General features: G+C 38.5%; 2 protein-coding genes across 5 annotated transcripts in view; one reads left to right on the top strand and one right to left on the bottom strand.

Annotated features, from left to right (window-relative positions):
• The window catches only part of COL6A6 (collagen type VI alpha 6 chain), a 165,148-nt gene extending 155,218 nt beyond the window's left edge, over positions 1-9,930 (top strand). For 2 of the 4 annotated variants that reach the window (XM_039523217.1, XM_039523218.1), the window contains 2 exons: positions 1,814-1,923; positions 9,788-9,930. In XM_039523217.1, the coding sequence (XP_039379151.1) occupies positions 1,814-1,923; positions 9,788-9,836 (159 nt within the window). In that variant the 3' untranslated portion in view covers positions 9,837-9,930. Of the gene's footprint in view, positions 1-1,567; positions 1,627-1,813; positions 3,783-9,787 lie in introns of those variants that run through there. The other 2 variants (XM_039523216.1, XM_039523219.1) reach the window with 2 other exon arrangements.
• The window catches only part of PIK3R4 (phosphoinositide-3-kinase regulatory subunit 4), a 31,217-nt gene continuing 12,942 nt past the window's right edge, over positions 4,247-22,521 (bottom strand). Inside the window, exons 8-20 of the mRNA XM_039523221.1 lie at positions 21,711-21,856; positions 20,481-20,684; positions 19,307-19,508; positions 17,696-17,889; positions 16,293-16,503; positions 12,777-12,942; positions 11,769-11,933; positions 10,374-10,585; positions 9,943-10,074; positions 8,388-8,488; positions 6,689-6,777; positions 6,037-6,145; positions 4,247-4,866 (exon numbers count right to left, since the gene is read on the bottom strand). Coding sequence (XP_039379155.1) covers positions 4,696-4,866; positions 6,037-6,145; positions 6,689-6,777; positions 8,388-8,488; positions 9,943-10,074; positions 10,374-10,585; positions 11,769-11,933; positions 12,777-12,942; positions 16,293-16,503; positions 17,696-17,889; positions 19,307-19,508; positions 20,481-20,684; positions 21,711-21,856 — 2,102 coding nt within the window. The 3' untranslated portion in view covers positions 4,247-4,695. The remainder of the gene's footprint in view (positions 4,867-6,036; positions 6,146-6,688; positions 6,778-8,387; positions 8,489-9,942; positions 10,075-10,373; positions 10,586-11,768; positions 11,934-12,776; positions 12,943-16,292; positions 16,504-17,695; positions 17,890-19,306; positions 19,509-20,480; positions 20,685-21,710; positions 21,857-22,521) is intronic.

Raw genomic sequence — 22,521 nt, forward strand, 5'->3', positions numbered from 1 at the left:
GTCTCTGTCTCCTCCTCCTCTTCCTGCCATCAACCTAACCTCTTTTCTGCCTCCTGTAGACTCACTGATTCAGCACCAGCATGGCAGGAAGAGGACCCCCTACACAAGCAGGCAGAATTTTCTGTTGCCACTCACCTTCTCCATCAGTTAGCCTCCAAGCACAGAGCAGTTTCATGGCTCCAGACCCATTCTAAGCGACCTTCTGCTACACATGATCCTCTTAGTCGCCCTCCTGTGGCTCTTTCCCAACATGAGGTGGGACAGCCTCTTATGTGGTTCTACCATGGCTGCCTCTTACCCCAAACCCAAATATTCTCACCGAAACAAGCACCCTCAGTAAAATCTTAAGACCTGGTCCACCTGAACTGTTGTGACCCTTCAGAATGAACTAATATTAAGGATGTGAACACGATTGTGTTCAAATAATACTAGGCAAGAATGCCAAGGCTCATGTATTATAAACACAATTAGGCTTTTGGTTGGATCTGCAGCCACTACAGTTTACTGGTCATCAGCACATTCTGTTCTCAGAATGCTGTGAAGAGAGCTGCATATAAAAGCTCATGGATAAATATTATGGTAGCTAGAAGAAGTGCAAATTAAAAATATTCTTGTAAAATATCTAGCAAATTGAAAAGCAAATGGCTAGCATTCACTACTGCTTTCCAGCTCCCTGAACTACAATGCTTAGCACTTACACCACACCTTTCATCTGTGGGTCTAAAATACTCTACAGGAGCAAAAACTCCTATTAATGGATGGGGAAACAGAAGCCCAAAGAGGTTAAGGCTCACACTTTCAAACTTGGCTGTCTGAAGTTAAGCGTGTAAATAAGTGACCTAGTTTTCAGAGGTACTTCACATCCACTACTCTCATGTGTTTCTGAAATATTTTTGTTTCCTTTATGGCCCTTGCATATCCTTTGAAAATAGCTATAGAGATTTCCCTGGAGTGCAGTGTCATTTACTGTTGTGATGGGGATTGAACAGATGCTTATGTGCAACTGCATCTCTACTATGTAGCACACATGCATCATCTCTCTCTGAACTTATTAGTTTTATAAACTCTTTTGCTGCGTAGTGCTTGTTCACCTCCTCAGACATCTCCTCTTCCCCTATCCCCATTATGGATATAGTCCATTGGTTTTGTTCTCAGCAATGGAAAGCCTACCCATAATTCCACACTTCTGCCAACTGCAGAAGCAGTGTATGTAGTTTGGGGGCTGGGGGGATTGGGTTTAGTCTGAAGGAGAAGTGAGGGCACTAATAGAGCCACTGCATCGGGCCAGCTTGCCGCTCCTCCCGACTGAGGAAAGACTGGCTCCATCAGCTGGCTAGAGACTTGTTCCCACCCTGGCCTGGTTGGCGAGGTGCCATAGCACATGCTCAGGCTGTGGCAAGAGGCCAAGATTTGACCATCACTCACTGTTTTGAAAAGATATACTCTACCTTAATACAATGCTTATAGGAAAAAGAGAGCAGCAATGGTATTGAAAACAAGTCTTTTCAATCCTCTGTATGGACAGTCTCATCCTAAAGAGAAGTCCCTTTTTGTTTTTGTTTTCTAGGTGGCTGGAACCAAAGCATTTTAAACAATGAAATGGTTAAATATGGCACTGGGCTGAAGAAAAACTATGCTGTATGGTTCTGACCTGTAAAAATTCCCATCTCTGCCTCCTACAATGATTTATTGGTGGAAATCATGGAAGAAATGTGGACATGATCTGTCAGATACAGAATCATTTTTATTCCTTTAAAAAATGGACAAGACTGTATTTTAAAAAACTTGAATATATCTATCCTTATGCACGTAGGGTCCGCTCCTGTATAGTACTGAATGTGCTCAACTCCCATTCACTTCAGTGGGAGATGATGGCACTTGGAAATTAACAGTCAGGCCCCTGAGGAACTGTCTAGTCTCCAGGTCAGTTGTGCTTTGTTGGAGTTGGTTGGTAACAATTGAGGCATGAATGTGTGTAACACTCTCCTCTTTCAATGAGTAAACTGCAGTGCAAACTCTTTTCAGTGAAACTTTACTTTCCATTCTCCTACAGGTGTAAGTTGCATTGTGTAAAGATAGGAAGAAGGCTTATTAGTCACTGCTGTGCTTTTCCAGATAGAGTAACTATGCAATTGGTGACTAAATTACTTCCTTTAGACCAAGGAGAACTCTAAAAGAACAGTGTATCTTTAACACGGAGCATCTAGTCTGCCTTAAAACGTAACAAAACACCAAGGTCATAAGCATAGGGCTTGTGTGTGTTTTAAAAAAAAAAACAAAAAACACACTTTCCAATGTAAGTTTTTTCCATCAGAAAATGTTGAGTCCATGGAATTGAAGCATTCTACAGGAATGTCTCTATTCCATCATAAGTTTTGATGGAAACCAAGCAGATTGACTCCTGACACTCTGGCCAGTGTGCCAGTCTAGAAGTTTTCAAAAAGTCTTCCACAGAAAAAATTGTATTTCCAACTGCTTGTTCTGATTTGGAACAACAAAAAATTCAGAATTGCAGGTTTCATGGGACAGAACTTGTACAAATCTACTTGTCTTCATCGCTACATGGACCCTATTCAATTTTAAAGTCTCACTATTAAAAAGTGGCTAAATGAAATTTAGTTTCATATGCCACAATATACCAAGTTTCAGACTGATGTGATGTCTAATAGTTACCAAAAATATTGCAACATCCAGTTTGTTGTACCTTTACATGTCTGTGTACTAACACTGAAATGAAACTTTGTAAAAATAGACAGCATACATCTTCAGTAGCTCATTTCATTTTAACTGGTACGTTAAGTACTTTGATAGGCTCACTACCTGCTCAATCTCTCCTTCCCATATTACTGTAGAGTTGTTAGTTACTCTTGGAGTAAACTCTTGAACCTAGAATTATGTTGTGCCAATTGGGGAAAAGAGAGATTGGTTAAATGTGTTTTTTTCTGTGTATCTTTATTCCAAAAAGGAAAAATTAAACACAATTACTACTGAAGTCTGAGGATATAAACCACTGGCTTTAGTGGGATCAGGCTTTGAATATCAGTGCACTCCAAGGAACCAAAGTTCCATTTCTCAAACTCTTATGACCAGGCATAGGTGACTCTTCACAGTAGTAAGCATGCCTGATAGTCATTGTTCAAAGCTTCAGACCCCAAATTCTTACAAATAAAAATGTTCACAATTTAGACCAGTTTTTTGGTCTAGAGAGTAGTATAAGAACATTTTATTTTTCTGAATTTTAAGACACCTGCGAATTACATTTTTTTTTGGTAGGAAAAAGTTACTGCTGCGTGAGTGAGTGCACAAACAACAGTACCTTGATATTAGGAATTGAAAAGAGATTTGCTGAAACTGTCAATGTTGTCTGGCAACACAAATCGGTTGAGGATCTGAATTTTGGCTTACCACTATATCCCTCTGACTAGCACTGTTGAAGTCAACAAAACTTCTCATAAAAGTATGAAACACAATTTGTAGCTACAGTACACAATACTATGCATTATTTCTGAGAGCCACATGCACATATTGCATTGTACACAGGGTTCAGATCTGCTTAGTGGTTTCACCCTTCTAGTTTTGAAGTTGCCATGCGTGCCTGTTTTTTTTTTTTGTTTGTTTTTTAAATGCATCTGTAACCTCTAATTGGTGAAAGACATTTAAAAACTGTATGGGGACAGTTGTAAAATGTACATTCTGTCACACTGCTGGCATCATACTGAGCTTTTTAATGCAGATTATGCAACACGTCATGGTACCAATTAAACTATCTACCTGAAACTTCAGATGGTGTCTTGTTTCATGTGATAATAGCTAAAACTAATACTCAGTGCTATTCCCCTCAAACTTTGTGTTAAGATGCAGTGATCTTGATGGGAGATCCTTGTTCCTTTAGAAGTCATTACTTACATACAAGAGACAAAAGTCTGCTGCCTGGATATAAAAATCATATCTCTGTTTTATGCCAGAAAAACAAGTGTATAATGGAATAAGAAAATATTACATGTCAATCATTCTGTGCTTTACACATTCAGGACAGAGTGTGGGGGAGTAGTAAAACGTGCAGGGGAAAAAAATACTTTTTAAGCACAATACCATTGGGCTTGCAATCCTCTCTTATATAACATGCTCAAATAAATGACATTTGCCTGCAAGTGAGATATAGTAAAGCAGAAGTCTGGCAGGTTTCAAGGTTCAGGACACCATAGACAAAGGGACAATAGATATTGCAGACAAACTACTGTACAAGTAAGCTCAAATGGAGTTTATTCTCTAGTATTAACTGTATATTTATCAGCGTATACATGGACAGTAGTGCAACGCATTCTTTCACTCTTCTTCCAGATTCAATGTAAAAATAAGTCAGACTTCATAAATACTGTCTATGTAGGAGTCAGCAGCTTTCATTATGTTTATAATCTGCAACATGAGATTTCATAAACTATTTTCTTATAGGTTCCTGAAGAATAGTATGGTTACCATGAGGCTAAATACAATTTCTTCATTAACTGCTTCTGCTTGTTACTTTCAGAAAGTGCTACAGAAACCAAGCAGCTGTAATAAAATAACTCAAAGGGCCTTTAAACAAGCTTTAATAACCATAGTGATTGATGTATGGTCACCTTCATATTCTTCAAAATCAGTATAATACTATTCTTTGTTACAAATATATACACATACTATATATTAGTGCAACTTTTACTTCCACACTTTAACAATTCCATCTCTTGATGCAGTTACTATAAACCCTTGAGTAGTCTGGAAAGTAGCAATATCTGTGATGATATCATGGTGTCCGACTGGTAGAGACTCTGGTCCGCGACGAGGGGTCTCATCTGTGGGGCCCATCTTCTGCTTATTTTGAATTTCCTGTTTGAGAGTGGAAGTATTAAAATAAAACAAGTCTGCAAAATTACATAAAATTTAAAAGATGATGTTTCATACTCTGGCAAACTAGAAAGACCATTAAAAAAATCAATATCAGTTGTCTTTTGCCAGAAGTTCTCCTCCTAGTACTGAAGAGGGTGGAGGAAAGAGCCCTCTTCATTCACAATCTAGCTTCTTGATTCTGCACAGAAGTCATAATTCTGTTTTAGTGATTAGGGAAACACCCCTAGTTTGCCAAATTCAATATTACAACTTCAGTAAAGGAAAAGCTAAAAAGAGAAAATGTATGCTTAGTCGTCCTCATGAACTAATCTTTTCTATAGGATTTTTCCATGTTTAAACTAACAGTTCTGTAGCAGGGATATCATTTATGTTAAACGCTATAGAAAGGATATATTCAAATTCTACAGATTTTTGTAGTAATGTCTAGAGAATCCAACCAGTTTTGTCGTAATTGTATAGGACTTTTCCGTAAGAGAAATTTCTCAAAATTGGCTTACAGGGATGAAATTCTACAAAACACCCCAAAAAACAAACCTTGGCAACTGATTTTACATATTAAGGAAATATGTAAAATAATCAATACAAAACATTACAAAGCCATATTTAAATCAGTAAAGCTGCAAGTGCCAGAGGTCACTTTGAGGGACACATTAATCGCAGCAGAATCCTGAAATGAAAACATTCCTGTACTTTTCTGATGTGGTTTAAGTTGTGCTCCAACTGTTTTTAATTATCCCATAAGGAATAAATAGTGTACTTACAGCATTGCATAAATAACTGATTCAGTACTCAACTTCTAACTGCAGGACAAATTCCACAATAACTGGGTAACAACTTGCAGTGGAAATGCTTCAGTGACCGGCAAGCCAAAATATTAACTGTTAAATCACTGAGTTTCAGGATCACAAAAGTCATTCCAAGGTATCAGGCTTCCCCTACTGAACATTATCAGATAGTATTGTTTGTCAAAAGCAAGCACTTTTTGTTTTTAAACATTATTACTGCCTCTAAAATGTAACTCACTGAGAGACTGAAATCCTTGGTCCAGAGAAGAGGTAAGGCACAGGTGCCAGCAATTAAAGCTTCCCTACCATCATACTGGTGTAATTGGAGGGACCATAGAAACAAAAACAAAACAGAACAGGATACCTGAACCACCTCTGTGCCTTCAATTATCTTCCTGTAGTAGGATACAGATGGGCAAGTAGCACTTCCTGCAACAATGTACGATCTGTCAGGGTAAGCCATTTCCCAAAACCTAAGAGAGAGGAAAACAAACACACACAACCCAAAAAATCCAAACAAACATGACGATAAATGCTTAACGCTGCTCAATACAATTGTGTAAGAGCCTTCTTGTCCTTAAGGTAAAATCCAGTTAGCCTAGACTTTACAGAAACATTAAATGGAAGAGTTACAGGTTATAAATATGGAAAATCAAAGTTAATATCACATTTGCTCACAAGGCATCGCTAACTGCTGCTTCCAGCACAGCATATCAAGCACTTTACAAAAGGTGGGTAATTATTTCAGTTTTGCAGATGGGAAAAGTGAGATGTGGGAAGTTAAGAACACTGGCCTAATATAACAGGCAGCAGCAATGAGGACTAGAACAGAGAGCACGGATCTCTTGACTCCGTGGAAAAAGCTAACATTCAATTGCACAAACTTCTAACCTTGCACTGGGGGCGGGGGGGCAGAGGGTGCTTTAGTAGTAGTGGTTTTACTATTTGCAGATTGGGTCATTAGATTTTTTAAAACCCATCACATCTTTAAAGAGAGATTCCTCAGACTATTTTACCTTATTTTCATGTCTGAACCAGCAGTCAATAAAATGGGATTTCCATCTGCAGGACTACAGTATATTCCATGAACACTGTGAGGCGAAGGCTAATGGGGGAAATGCAAACATGTTACTATCTCCAAAAACATTCTTATACTAAATTACTAATTTATATCGCCATACTTCACAAAACAACACAGATATCCTGTACAATAGTGACTCAATTACAGACAGGCAACTTATTTGTAAAACGTTGGCTTTTGTTTAATGACAAACATAAAGTGTGGTGTTTTGGTAAATGGTCAAATCTTAAATATATACAGGTAAAAGTCGTTTCTCTTTTTGTTCCTGTTCACAAAGCAATGCAAGAGAATCTAACTCTTCCTACACTTCAAATGAGAGATGACAAAAAATTCTCTGACATTTCCATAGAGATGTTCTCAGCTGAGTAAAATTAGAGTAATGATCTCTTACAGAATTGGGTAAAATGAGTAAGTTGAAAAGCACAGCAATACACACAAAGCTTTGATGACCTGGCAGTTCCAAGGTTATAGGAACCAGTACAACAGACTGCCAGGTAATCACAAAGATCTCAGTTATGAAAAGCTATAATTACACACGAGATACAAGGTGGATGAGGTAATATCGTTTATTGGACCACCTTGTCGCTCAAATTAGCCTTGGGATCAAAACGGCTACAACAACACTGCAAACATCATTACACAGGGGTATTTAAGGTCCCAACTGTGAAGGGAACCTAGGATTTTTATTCAGGAGAGAGAGGTCATTTAACCAAGTTCAGCATATATTGCAATATGAATGTTAAACATTTATTAAAGAAAGGGAGGGGTTGGTAGTTTAGTGATAGTTTTTGCTTGAAGGGTTTTATTTTGTTTTGTTTCTTTTGCACTCACTGCTAGATACGGAGGTACCTCTGACTTATGAGCAACAGTGAAAAAAGCATGTGCGTATTGCTCTATATGAAGGTATATTTTCCCTATTTAATACTAACTGCTAAACATGGGTGGGTTTACTCTGTAAAGGGAAAGTGTAACAGAATGGAAGTATTGTGATCACAGGAACAACATTTAAAGGTCATTAAGTTATGAACAGTCCCAAACACAATACTATGAATTTGCTATTTTGGGAAAGTTCTTTATAGTTAACATCACAGCACAGATGGCTGCTTAGTTTGTTTTGTGAGGAAAAATAGGGTGACCAAGCATACCCGTGGGTGAGTTAAATATCATTAACTCCTCCTCTACAACAGATGAAGCTGCAAGGGGAAATCGGCAACATACCGTACCCCAAACTACCTGGTCCAATTCCCTGGTGCCGACGTCACTTCACAAATGCACTACGGCAACGCAAAGAGGTCCAACCCCAGCTACTGAATCTAAGTTTAATAAGGAAGAAATATCTAAACCCTTAACTAAAAATCCAGACAACTGAAATCAGTTAATTCCCTGGAGCCCACAGTTGCCTTATATTGTATCTTTCATTTCCGCAGGATCCTAGACTTTTTTGGAAAGTTGATTTCATTTTGACAGCAAAACAGGATTAAGTTGCCCAAGATGAGCACATGCTGAGAAACTACAGAAACAAAAGGCAGGAACCAAACACACAGGCAAAAATACTGAAGTGCTGTTTGGAGGCTGGGGAAATTCTAAAGAAAACTATAAAGCACAGTAATGGGAAAGGAAAAAGGAAGCCAGACCTGTAATTCTGAAAGAGGAGGTGCACTGCTGGCCCACAAAGTGAAGCGCCTGTCTCCAGTTTCCATATCCCACATGGAGACTTCATTGTTGCCTTGAACAGCTACAGGAAAGACATTGCCAACACAGTTACAGCTAAACCAGATGACTTGGCTCTCTATTGACAGAGGCTAAATGTACAACACATTTGACTTGTTCCCCAAGGAGAACATGTCAGCCTCACTCTATTAGTAAGTTATGAACATATTTTGTTGTTTTCATCTCTACAGTGGCGGTTCCACTACGGTTAAAAAAGGCCCTAAACTTCACTTTAAAACAAAATTATCAAAACTACCTTAAACTCTCCATTATTTCCTATATCCTCTTGAAAACATATAATCATATCACTTACTTCCTGGAAACCTCTGCCCCCAGTCTGTGAATGGTAAATGGTGGTTTGCCTGCATAGGTATCAGAGGCAATTCAGCACTCTGGCTAGGGAACTCAGAGCACATCCTTCCCTTCCACCTGTCAGATTAATTCTAAGTCTATAAAAATTCTTGTAGACTATTATGGCCCTGATCCAGTAAAGCACTCACAACGTACTTTACTTTAAGCATGTGAATACCTCTTTTTAAATTCAAGGGATCTACTCCCATACTTAAAGGCAAGCACATGAATGAATCCTTTGCTGGATCAGAGTCCAACAGGACAAACTTAGCTATTTCTGTACCCCCCACAGCAGGGGAGGACTTGCATTGTTTGTGGATGTTTCCCACAAGTGGCAGGCTTTTCAAAGAGATGGTTAGAATCCAGATGTCATCACCCATTAAAATGAAATAGGTGACATTTAAAAAGTAAGTTTACTTAAACTCTCAACCCCAAATCTAAATATTTTAATTTGCACTGGGTGAAAGAAACTTTAAATTTTATTCTTACTATACTGCAACTTTGTATGCTCTGTTACTGCACAATATTTTAAGCATAAAACCAATCTCATTACAGGAATGGGCTGCTGCACCATTACTTAATAAAATATTTGCAGTATTATTGCAAAGTACTACAATTCTGTGTATATAAAAATAAAATAACTGCAGTAAGAGTCTTGGGAGATTTTCAAAGGCACAAATGAGTTGAGTTCAATGGGATTTGGACACTGAACTATCCTTCATAGCTCTGAAAACCTTCCCTAATCTGGGAGAAAGCCTGACCTCAATGAAGCCAACAGCAAAACTCCCACTGTCCTTAATGGGGTCAGGATTTCACCTCCTGTCTTTTAAGCAAATTCCCCCTAAGCAGCAATATGTGGCAAGCAGTGTGCTGGGCTCATAACCTCTTGAGAGTTGGACTATCCAGGAACACAAACTCTAGAGATTATAGTTTTCATCAGGGGATAACACTGTACCTTTTTTCTTTTTTTAAGTCATTACAAGGCACTGAGGCAGAATCCAACTGTGACCCTCATCTGCTGAACAGAAGCAAGTCTGCAGAATCAAGCATTCAGTGCACCAGAAAGTGAAGAACAAGCCTTAATCACAATCTTCAACAATAAGGTGGTAAGTAAGATATCTGTTTTACCTGCAATGACCCATGACTGAGAGAGGGGATGCATCAGCAGGCGTCTGATACGAGCCCTGGAAGGATGGCAATGGCTGGAGATGGGTAACTGGAACCTCATGTCCCAGCATGCCATGGTACCATTGCTTGTACCTGGTGAGAGAGATTTATTTGTTGTCAGAGGGACTGTTGCACCAGTTTTTTATCTATATCCTTTCTTTCTGTTCCTAAGGCAAAGGGACTACAGTCTTGATTAGGTATACAATAGAATACCTAACTGCAAAGAAATCTTCTCTTTAAAAGTTCTCTTTCCCCTTTTGGAGGCAAGAGTATCTGGAGCCATTATAAAACATGCACTCTATAAGGGACAGCTTTAATTACACAGTTATTTTAAAGGAACGTCACTAAGTCTATGATAATAAAATGAATGAATGAATAATAATTAAGCTTACCAATACATAGCCAGCACTGGTGTATGTCCACAGCAAATGAGGTTATGAGACCTAGCCTCAAATCATGTTTTAATGTCCAAGCATTACTAGTGGATCGCAGGTCCCATCCAACAAGGGAACCATTCACAGTGGCATAAGCCAGCACTGACTGTGCTCCTGAATTGAAGTGATGCATATCTACCACACACCCATCATCCTTCTGGTCTAGCAACCTGGATAAATAAAGCAAATCAGAAACAAGACAGATATTATCCCTCTAAATGTTTCTTTAACACTCCCCCAGACTGAAGATGCTTTACTGCCATTCTCATCCTCATGTTTTCATTCACACTGCCTCCTGACCTTTCCGCAATAAGCATATTCCCTATGTGTCCTCCAAATTCACTTCTCCTTCGAGGCCTACATATCTTAATCAGCACATCTTTAAAATCCACAACTACAGCACTGACTTTTGGGTCTCCCAGCATGTCTGATATTTGTCCAGATTGTGAGGGCAGGAACTGTACATGTCTTTGTTTCCTGTACAGTATTATTACAGTGCTGACAGCATAACTGACAGTCATCTAGAGCGTATGCAAATAAGCACCTATTTCATACAGAGATGCAATAGACACAAGGATGAAAATTAATCTCTAGTTTATAAAAGATGGAACATTCACCACATTTGGGTTATGTTATTTATTAAATTAATCCCAATTCAGAGGTTGACATTTGAGACACAACCTTGAGTTTACGTATCAGACAAAAAAACTACATTCAAACAGTGAATTTTTAACCTGGACTGCTAGAATTTAGGAGACGCAACCTAATGTGGGACTTGTAGTCAGACCTCACCTAAGGATCAGAAGTAATAGAATCATAAATAATATGAAGCAATACTAAATATTTAAGACAATAAACTCTCATATGGCAGAGATGTAGCAAAGGCCAAAATCACCTCCCACCCTTCCATGGTTTACACACCCATCTATTCATCCCTTCACCCAAGTAAAAGCCTGGAAGAATCACTTATAGGTCTGCAGCAAAACGACATGGCATATTTGCAAACACGATGTAAAACTGTAAAATCTGTATAAATCGTAATATTTTCCATTTATTTAATGCCTTCCATGAAGACCTCAAACAACTTTTCTCATAAAGTAAATGTTATTCCCATTTTGCACAGAGGGAAACAGGAATAGAAAGTTTGGTGAATAGCTCACGATCAAAAGCATGTTAGTGACAGTGCTGGGTATATAACCCATATCTCCCAACTTTCTCCTGTGCTAGAACCATTGACCTGTGCATCCTTTCAAGCACTCTTTACTCAAGAGGGAGGGGATTACTCTTAAGTGCATGCTAGTACCTTATAGTACATGAATTCTCCAGTAGAAAACAGACACTGTTGACATGTACCTGCTTTGTATTGGATGAATTTTAGGAGATTTCGGAAGCTTTGATGTTTCAATCCCAAGAAGCTGGATCCCACCATTATCTGAAGCTACAGCCAGGTAGTGTGAGCCTTGGCAAAAAGTGAGTGTCTTGACACTTCCTCCAATGCGAGAATATGTCAAAATTGATCTAAGAGGGGAAAGGGGAAGAGATAGGAAACAGTTTCAAGTAGTAGCCCAGTGTCTTAGCAGGCTCAAAAAACAATGTAATATAATTTCACCTCTCCCACCACCTTAAAACAACAACTCTGCAGTAAGACAATATTAAGGTTGCACAGTTAAGTGCTCCAAAATCAGGAAGTGTCAAAGTCTAAGTTGCCCGCATAATCTTAATTCTCCCCCTTTGTGATATGCATTATGATACTCTTCAATCTCATGATCATTCTGTGCTACAGGTACAGAATAATAAAACCCCTACAATCTTACATACATATATGTAGCTTTTTTACAATATCTTAATCTATGAACATACATACTCTAATTTCATTATCATAATGGTCCTGTGCATCTTCACTGACTTCATTTTTTTTGTATTAACAGGACTTCTCTTCTCTGTAAGATATGCATTTCAATAAATTATGTACCATGCATTTTCTCTTCAACCAACAGTACAAACTTCCTGAAGTGCATTTCAGGGAATGAGGCAGGTAACTATGAAGCTCATTTAACTGTAAAAGTAGGTAATCTTAAGGTATCAGTACCAGCATATATTTCACCTATACATCAGAAGGATTTGCAATTACTTTGCCTATATAATATTCCCCTTGTAGTTTCAATTAGATAGAAGGGAACAAAGATTCCTAGAAAATGAAGCATAAAATGTTATAGCTGCACACTTACATGTTCCATTTGAATATTTAAGATCTTCAGTATACTGTAGGAGTGGTTCAAGCTTAACTCTGAGAGTGTATTTAAGTATTTTTGGTTAAAGGAAAAAAAAATATCCTACATATTCCAAGGAATTGTAAATTACCTGGTCGTAGTGGTTTTTCCTTCCATTTTCTGACTGTTCCAGATTTTCACCGTGCCATCATTAGAGCATGTGGCAAAAATGGAATGTTCATCTGAGACTCGAATACGGTTCACTGCAGACTTGTGTTCATGAAGGTGAGCAACTAACAGCCCTTTAGGACGCCATCCTATGGAAACAGCAATAGGAAATCAACCCCCAAAACCTAACACAAAGGAAATCTGAAAATTCCCATCCCCATCCAAGTGATAAATTGTGATAGGTTGCAGGCACATACAATACTAAAAAGCTACTAGGCAGACTGCACATCAACACACCAGATTTAGGCACTGTTTACTGGTGCCAAAAAGAATGTTTTTAGGAGACCCAAAAGCAAGAGCAGCATTATTTTATTTCTTTATTTTACACACATTCAAATATAGAGTCACTGGGACTGGTCTGTGATGCTGGACCCAAAGGGTCCTAGTGTGGGATTCCATACAATAGAAGCACATAGATGGGATTTAAAATATTTTGTGGCTCAACAACCTCTTCTCTCAAACCACTGTCCCCCTCCCCATTTAATTCATGGGTGCAATGTTTAAAACCGATGAATGATTATGGGCTTTCAGACCTCTGAGATCTAAACTGACACTACTCCACTGGCATTTACAACAGCAGCAATGTGGAGTGTTGTTTTCACACTGTCATTACTCGACACAGTGGAATAGAGGAAATGGCAGCAACTTCTGACAAGAAAGCTCTTAAGCTGTTCTGCTGAGAGCCTGCTCCAATAAAGCAAAGTGAAATACTCCCAAGCCCGCTGGGGAGGGGATGCTTTGCAAGGAAGTGAAGAGAAAAGACAGCTGCTTACAGGCAACTCTAAAATTGATGGTGGGGCTGCTGCCAGCAGGAAGCTTGAAGAAGGGATAATTGACTGTCATCACCAGTAGCTTAAAGCACATTAAAGGGACTAACCCAACTCTATTTCTATCAGAGGTTAATGCATCCTTCCTGCCTCTGATCTTAGAAAGAGCAGTACCCTGCCCTCTTGCTTCCAGTCATGCGTGGGCTGGGTTCCTGCTGCCTGGACTCAGCAGGACAGAGGGCTGATAGAATCACAGCCTCCCCCCGCCCACCCCTTATCATTGCTAGAACCTAGCAGGAGGGATTTACTTTTCCTTTATAACAGGCACCTAGCATAGTAACTGGAATCCTTATCAGCAACAGCATCTCTGTGTGAGTCCTTATTGCTATCTCCTCCTGCCTAATGTAGCATTATTAGCCCCTCGCAAACGTGGCTGGCAATCAGGAAGTGAGAGCAGGTTCCATAAAACTGAGAAGTAGATCTAAAAACTAACCTGACTTTTTAAAAACAAAACACAGATTCAGAGTTATTACTAATAGGTTTTTAGCAATATGCCAAATTACAGGGGAAGGGTATAATTAAAGCAGCCCAGATTCTAAAATAAAGCAAATTTACCAGAGTCTGGAGGGGAGTATTTTCTTTCAGAGATGTAACCTATGCATTAAATAACGTTACACAGAACCAGTCAAAGCATAGGAATATTGTAAAGTTATTGATTCACGACTGTTACACAAATCCCCTGTTCTCCAGTTGGCAGCGGGGATCTGATTTGCATAACTATATTATTCCTCAATAACTATACAGTATGCAAATTACAATACTGCAGTTGGAAACTGTCCTCAGAATGCCATAAAAGAGATAGGATGTGCAACATGGCCCAGTTAATTTAGCCTGAACAACCTGAACTTCTGAGACTAACTCACTTAAGAGTGTTTGATCTTGCAGCCTTAATGTTGTATTAACACTAGGTTTTCTGCACTATTTAGATATTTGATAAAATGCATGACAACTCTTCTAAAGCCATCTGAAATCCAGTAAAATCCTTCCAAAAACAGGGGAGGGTGTTATCAGAGCTTCGATTCAAGCACTCTTTTCCTGAATGAATGCAATTCATCATGTAAATATTAGCTTATTCTCAAAATCAGCTAACCAAAAGTATCTGGATCAACCTCTTACACACTTTTGTTGTGAATCTTTCCTTGAAACAAACAACAATTTGACATGTGAGCATTGTTTGGTGCTCTTGATCACTCTGAGAGGAACAGCTCAGCTGTGTCCTGGGATGCATTATGCATTTCATAGGTTGCACAATTCTCTTCAAATGAAAAATATATGCCTGCACAGACAATATTTCTCTCAAAGGAGAAATCAATTTAAATATCAGTCAGGATCACCAAGATTTAAATATCATTTGGTGGCTCATTTCTTGGTAATATACCATTAGAGCTACCATTTTACATAGCAATATAGGAACAGCGGAGAGACGTTAAATCCTTTACTTACAAAGCACAAGAGGAAAAAAACTCAAAATACCCCTACCCAAACTTGAGTAGAATATTTAAATTATTGTAAAATATTAGCTTTGTTGTTTAGGTTTCTGAAGGTTTAACACATAAAAGCTTTCCAAAGGGAGTGAAATTCTTAAATTATCTAATCAACTCTTTGGGCAAGGATTGTACCTTTCTATACATTTATATACTGCCTAGAACAATGGAGCCCTGATCTGGACTGGTGCCTTTGGTCACTAACACCACACAAATAAATAAAATGTTATCGCGAATATGGCAATGGACATATCCAAATGATGTTAAAATAGCAGTCATTAGAGAGACTAGCAGAGTCAGGAAGGCCACTTATTTTATAAATTCAGTCAATTGGCCACAGTTTCTCCAGCAGAGAGATTACCACTCTAACCATGCTTTAAAAAAAAAAAAAAAATCACATTTTGTACTAGTGAACCTCACCACAACACGGGTCTAACCCGAGACAAAACTAAAATTTTAGTAGTTCCAAGATGGTGCTGAACTGTAGATTTAGAAAATAAAATGACTGTTTTATCTGCTGCATCAGTCAATGTCCTTATGCAATAGGATGTCCTTTAAAAATAAAAATCAGATACCACAATAAAACTGCCTCCTCAGTACAGATAACCTCACTCAAAATGCTAAACGGACCCTGTTTCCATGTTAAAGGTGAACTGAAAAGCTTGCTGATGAGAGTTCAATCTCTTTCCCAGCAACAGTTACTGACAAATCAACTACACTGATGGACAACTGCATTCTCTGTACTGCTTGAAGTATTAGCAAGGTCATCTAAGTTGCAAGAGAACAACTGATGACTAGGTCTTGGCAGGTAGATGAAGAAACTGATTTTAAATGAGCATTTATAATATGCATGTCTACAGGTTCAGTGACATGGAATATAAAAATGGTTTCCCTTTTTTAAAATTTTAAAAATAAGGCTTTTTTTGGTGACCTTTAGGAAAAAGGTTCTGTTTTAACACTGGAAATATTAAGAAGGAACCAGTCCAGATCAGCTTCTTAAAAATCACAGGATTTCCTAACCCAGTAATTTCCTGTGTTCCTGGCATTCAAAATTTCCGTTATGGTGAATGTAATTTGATCCAAGAGGTTTTACCTGTGGTCTAATGACACCTTGGCCCTGCTCTTTACCTGTAGGAGGTGGTTTGCTCTCCCATTCAGCGTTCTCCATCATCTGTTTGGCCATTCTTTCCGCATTGCACTGTTCTCGTTTCTGTTGGACTAACTGCTGAAGTTCGGTTTTGCAAGTAGTGATGCGTAACTGGTACGTGGAAGGTGAAGCTGTACTGCTTAAAACCTGTATGGTTGGTTTCCTGGTCTGGACAACTGTTCCATCAGTGGCCTGTACGCCATAAACAATTTAAAAATATGTTCACAGCTAAATCAGTCACGTGATTAGCATGTCACACTGACAAGAGCATGGAAGAATCATTTATCCTTTAATCTATTAGTGATGAGTAAAGATATAAATTCAAAATTAAGATCTGAATATTTGTACAAGTGAGTAACTTGAATGCAGACACACAATTCGCCACAAGCCAAACTGCAACCACGTTAAATGAAAGGGTTCCAAAGCCACCATAGAGAGTGGAGTCAATGTCTTGATTGCATAACAACTTTAAATACAAAATTACTGTTCAAAACACAGCACACAATTGTCTATTTTCTTTACGAAAATGTGTACAGTGAATATTTACTAATATTTCCTCAAGCAACTGTTGTAGGAGCAGTTACTGCAAATATACCTGTAGTCACTATTGCCAACAAAGTGACAAATTAGCTAATTATTTGTTTACATAAAACCAAAAATGTTGACAAACTCCCATTAGAGTTCCAGAATTAATACTGACATCACAGCTAGTTCGTAAGGCCCTAATCCTGCAAGGTGATCCATCCAGGCAACCCCTAACACCCATACCAATTTTGGAAATCCTATAAACACATGCTCCAGAATACAAATCAATCTGTAATGAGAGATGGGAAAATTTTTCCCTATGAACAGGTTATTCCATCCATGTTTACGGCAGGGTTTCTTGCACCTTCCTCTGCATCTGGTACTGACCACTACTGGGTACAGTATTCTGTACTGCAGACAGACCCCTGCTATGATCTGGTATGGCAACTGCTGCATTCCACTGAAGTCACAGACAAAAGGGGTACACCCAAAGGGAGATTACAGGGCCTAAATTCTTGAATTCTCAAAGAGTTTCCAAGAGCTTTACTGCCAGCATAATTTACTCAATGCACTGGTTAGTCCCCCCCAACACATCCCTTAGAGAAAGCTATATATTCACTTGTAGGATCATGCTGTTCATAAAACTAACGCTTATCTTTCCCATTTTTTTAAACTTTAAGCCCCAATATTTTGTTGAACAAAAGAGCCAAAAGAAGAAACATAAAATGGCTAAAAAAAAAAAATCCCTTTTAACACTGGTCCCAACACTGTGTTCAGTGAGTAGATATTAAAGTGCTTGCCGCTATTTAAATATTCAGATTAGATAAAAAATGCAAAAAAGTGAGGTCTTCAGAAATACCTGTGGAGAGGATGACAAATTGGCACAGATGCCAGCAGCGGATTCGGAACGAAGAGGTTTTCCGGTCTGAGCTGCTTCTTGATCAGCACTTTGCCCTTTAGGTATTGGCTGGGAGATGTTAGCAGGTTCCAAAGACCCAAACATACTTTTCCATTCTTCATTTACATTTGCTTCTTGTTTTACATTTTTTCTAGCTATAAGAAACAGACCAAAAAAGAAAGAATTAACGTAAGATTTAATTCGTTACAACAATCATTCAAATTGGTCATGACTTTAGCACTAAGTGTAACCTAATAAATACAAGCAGATTTATTATGGAGTTACATTAATCAAAGAAAAAATGCATCATTGGGTTATTTAAATCAGCTAGTAGGGATGTCAGAAGAAAGAGATTTAGACACCTAACAAGTGGAAAATTCCTACTTCGCATTAGAAGAGCTTTACTGAAATAACACAATATTCTATTTACATATTCTTAATCCTAAAGCTGACCCATTCAGATAACTCATACAAATCACAGGGAATTTTTTTTAAACATAGAAGGGATGTAGGATCAAGTCATAAATAATGATGTTCTTCCTACAAAAATTAATCCAGTATTGGCACAGGAGACAGATTAGTTCAGTGGTTCTTAACCTGGGGTATGTGTACCCCTGGGGGTACACAGAAGTCTTCCGGGGGTACATCATCTAGATATTTGCCTAGTTTTACAACAAGTTACATAAAAGGCACCAGCGAAGTCAATACAAACTAAAATTTCATACAATGACTTGTGTATACTGATCTATATACTATACCCTGAAATGTAAATACAATATTTATATTATTTATAATTATATAGTAAAAATGAGAAAATAAGCAATTTTTCAATAATAGTGTGCTGTGATACTTTTGTAATCTGATGTCTGATTTTGTAAGCAAGTACTGTAATTTTTAAATGAGTGGGTACGCAAGACAAATCAGACTCCTGAATGGAGTACAGTAGTCTGGAAAGGTTGAGAACCACTGGACTAGTTTATCATATGACACTAGGCAGATTACTGCTGGCATCAAATACTGTCATTTTCCAGCAAGACAGCAGCCACCTCCTGATGACGTTCTTGAGCCATTAAGAAATTTATTTTGAAAATTCCTTTTTGGGTCACTTGAAACTAAAAATGAAGAAGAAACATGGGGCAAATTAAACCCAGACTAAGCCAATGCATAACAACTAAAGGCAAGATGCCTAATATTAATCAGTTTAAGGGAGAGAATTTATTAAAAGCATTGATTCCGCATATTATCTTGTAAACCCTCTCAATGACTGACTCCCAGGACCCAACATTTGTGCTTATGTTTCACCACCACCACCCAAATTTATGAGTATATTATACATTTTTTATAATATACCACAGGGCGTTGATAAGCATTGTGCTTTTAAATGTAAAAGTCAGAAATCTTGAGATTCCCAAGGTGCAATAAAAATGCAGGAATGTGTGTGAGAGAGGGGAGCTGAAGTGTTTGCTGCAGGGCAAGTTGGAGTAGTGAGGCTGGGGGAGTCAAGAGTCAACTACCCAACCCTCCTGAAAATAAAACAAAAAGAGATACAGTAAAACAGGAGAATATACCAACCACGTTTGTCATCAGGCTCCTGCTTTGTTTTAACAAGATCAACTTGTCTTCCAGTTATTCCCAGAGTTGCCAAGTCAATAATCCCTTTTTGAGTGCTGTCATGCAGGTGGCTCTGGTCCACTATATTGGCCTTGGCTTTATTGGATTTTAACATAAAGTCTTTTAGTGCTAACAGTTTGTCTTCCTCCTCCTCGGTCATACCCTACAACAAAATCCATGGAAAGTTTTAAACAGAACTTCCATCAAGATATGGAGATACAGAAGTGGGATACATTATTGGTTCTTAATGAAGGGAGAGAACTCAAGACCGACTTCTATGATTTCAAACACATTTTGGGGAAGTTGCTACATTTTAAGGACAGTATTTTGCCCCCCCCCCCCGACCCCTCCACACAACACCACACCACACATACATGCTTGGATACGGAAAAGGGATACAAAACTGCTAAAGGACGGAGCTACTAACTGATATATCTGGCTTGTTGGCCTAGCACCAGGGATTTGAAGTCAGTGCACACTAGGAAAGAACTGACATAGGCTGAGTCTTCTCTACAGTTTCCATCTCTGCAGATGGGAGGTTCTCAAGGCCAGCCATTTCCATAAGGAGGATTACAGTGCTCCATCATTAGCAAGTCTCCTCCCCAGTTATCTGCCTGGAGAAACAAGAAAGGAAATGGGCTCAAGGGCCTGTATCCCACAGCTCAGCTGCTTTAGCGCCTGGGAGGAAAGGGATTTAAAAAGGGACTTTATACTCCTTGTCCATTCAGTACTGCAGAGCCAGCCTACTTTACCCCATGCCGTCTCTCTGGTCAGGTGGAGGGGCATGTCTCTGGGGCCTTGGAGTGATTATGCCCTCTTTGTAAAGCTCTTTCCCTCCTCTTTTTTTTACATGCAAGCCTCTCAACACCATAGCTCTCTCTTACCCTAGCCCGGTTGTCTCTCTCTATGGCAGACCTTTTTTAAAATGCCTCATTACCTTCTCAAGGCCCTCATTCTGCAAACTCAAGCACTGAAATCAATGGGACTGTTCGAGCAATTTTTTGTATGATCAGAACCTTGGACTGTGAGCTCCTTGGGACAGGGACTGTATTTACCTGTGTGTTTGTACAAAACCTATCACACCAGGGCCTCACTGGCATGTACTACTGCAGTACAAATAAAGAATAATAATTACTTGGGAAAGTAACTTCTTTAGCAGCTGTGCTATGGCTGGGTCCTCAGGGGGAGGACAATCAGGGCAAGTGCCGTTCCTTTTCTTCTGACGCATATGAAGATGTCTGAAAAGGCTTGCGATGTCCTTTGATCTTAAAGCATAATCAAATATGGACCGGCTTACTGGCTCTTTAAGGACACTCAACAGGACTATTTCTTTATCTATCTGCAATTCAAAAAAAGGGAACAATCAACAAGGAAAGCATCATATATCTGTAGAAATACAAGACTTGTCCAATAGCTTTTGACTATCACAGGAGGAACGAGTTGTGATAATGTCTGTCGGGTTATAAGAAAAACTACTTTTAAAAGAGAAATAAGTGTTTTTATATATTTAAAATCTTAATACCATTAATTTTTGTAGTTACCCTTTCATGAGCTGGAGATGTCTTTTACAGCATAAAATATGATGTCTTTGTATTATAATATAACAGGAAGTGAAAGATTATCAGAGTACTTCTCATTTGAAGATGTACACAATATAAAACTTCTTTAAAAAGGCATTGCTTAAAATAATATTTTAGCAATAAGTTTCCTTACAGTGTTAACACCACCATAGTTTATTAAAACAAAGAATATTAAGAATCAAATGTACTTTCAGAAAATATGTTGTGATTACGTTTGGATTTCTCTTTGCTCAGACAATTGGGGCAAGCGTTCAAAAAGAAACCTACAGTATTATGCAAAAAGGTGTGCCACTGCACACCATTTGGGCAGGCAATTATTGCAAACTGGATGATCTGCAACTGCTTCATCCTACAAGGTGTTGACTACGCTGGCCCTGATCTAGCACAGCACTTAAGCATGTGAGTAGTCCCACTGAAGTCACAAGTGCATTGATGACTAGCTAGCTGAAGTCAACAGGACTACTACTGTACTTAAAGTTAAGCATGTACTTTAATGCTTTTCTGGATCAGGGCCAGAATGCTCAGTGTCTTATTGGACTGAGACCCTTTGAAGTGATATTGTCCTTTGAACAAAACAAAGTTTCATGTTCACTACATTGCCAGTCTATCAACATCTGCTACAAGAGGTCAAAAAATTGAACTGCTCCTAACTGAGCATCTGATTAGTTTCCTAATCTGAAAACTGAATTGAAGCTTTTGAAATTTTTAAACCAGACATTATTGCAAAGACAGATGTAAATTTATGAACATACAGTATATATTCATGTCACTACATTATCAATTACCTGTATTATTGGCTGAGTGATAAAAGGATGGAGATAAGGCATTAGCTTGCAGTAGACATCAGCAATATTTAAGTGCTGTGCTACCACAGTGATGAATCCTACTGCACCATAACGTATCCAAAGGTTTGGATGGCATAGGAAGGGTGCTGGGAAAAAAAAAAAAAGTTAAAATGTATCATTTCAAATCTGTTGTTCAAATTGAAGAGAGAGAGGACTATCCTGTATTTACAAGACAGGGAATCCTCACTTCCCCTCCCTAAGTTCAGTCCCTCTTCCTCCAAAGTACCAAAGATTTCACAGATGGGGCCTGAAGTCAATGAGCTTCAGAACAGGCACTCGGGCCCAAATCCTCAAAGGTATTTAGGCACCTAACTCCCACTGATTTCAACTTAGGTGTCCTAAATAGCTTTGAGGATCAAGGCCCTCACTAAGGACCAACATCCTATGCTGGAAGAGCACTGGTGACAGACTTGAGAAGGGAGCCAGGTCCAGAATAATAGGGAAAATAAATGAAAAAAATTGGGGGAAATTCTGCATGCATTCTTAAAAAATAAGATGGAGGAACATCACCACAATCGTTTGGGAAGTATGAGCCCTAGTCCCCTGAATCATGGCAGGGCAGACAATCCTCTCTAAAGTTTCCCCAAATTTCAGTTACAGCCTTAAACATTTCTAATGATTATGCAAATCTAACAATTATAAATTTCAAATGATTCTAGAACCTTCTTTGGCAGCTTATTCCCTTGTATAATCCAGTTTTTACTAAATTTTTCACATAAATGTTCTTTGCTATATACCCGTTATTTCTTAT

The sequence above is a fragment of the Mauremys reevesii genome, linkage group 2 (genome assembly GCF_016161935.1).
Source record: "Mauremys reevesii isolate NIE-2019 linkage group 2, ASM1616193v1, whole genome shotgun sequence".
NCBI classification, from domain to species: domain Eukaryota; kingdom Metazoa; phylum Chordata; order Testudines; family Geoemydidae; genus Mauremys; species Mauremys reevesii.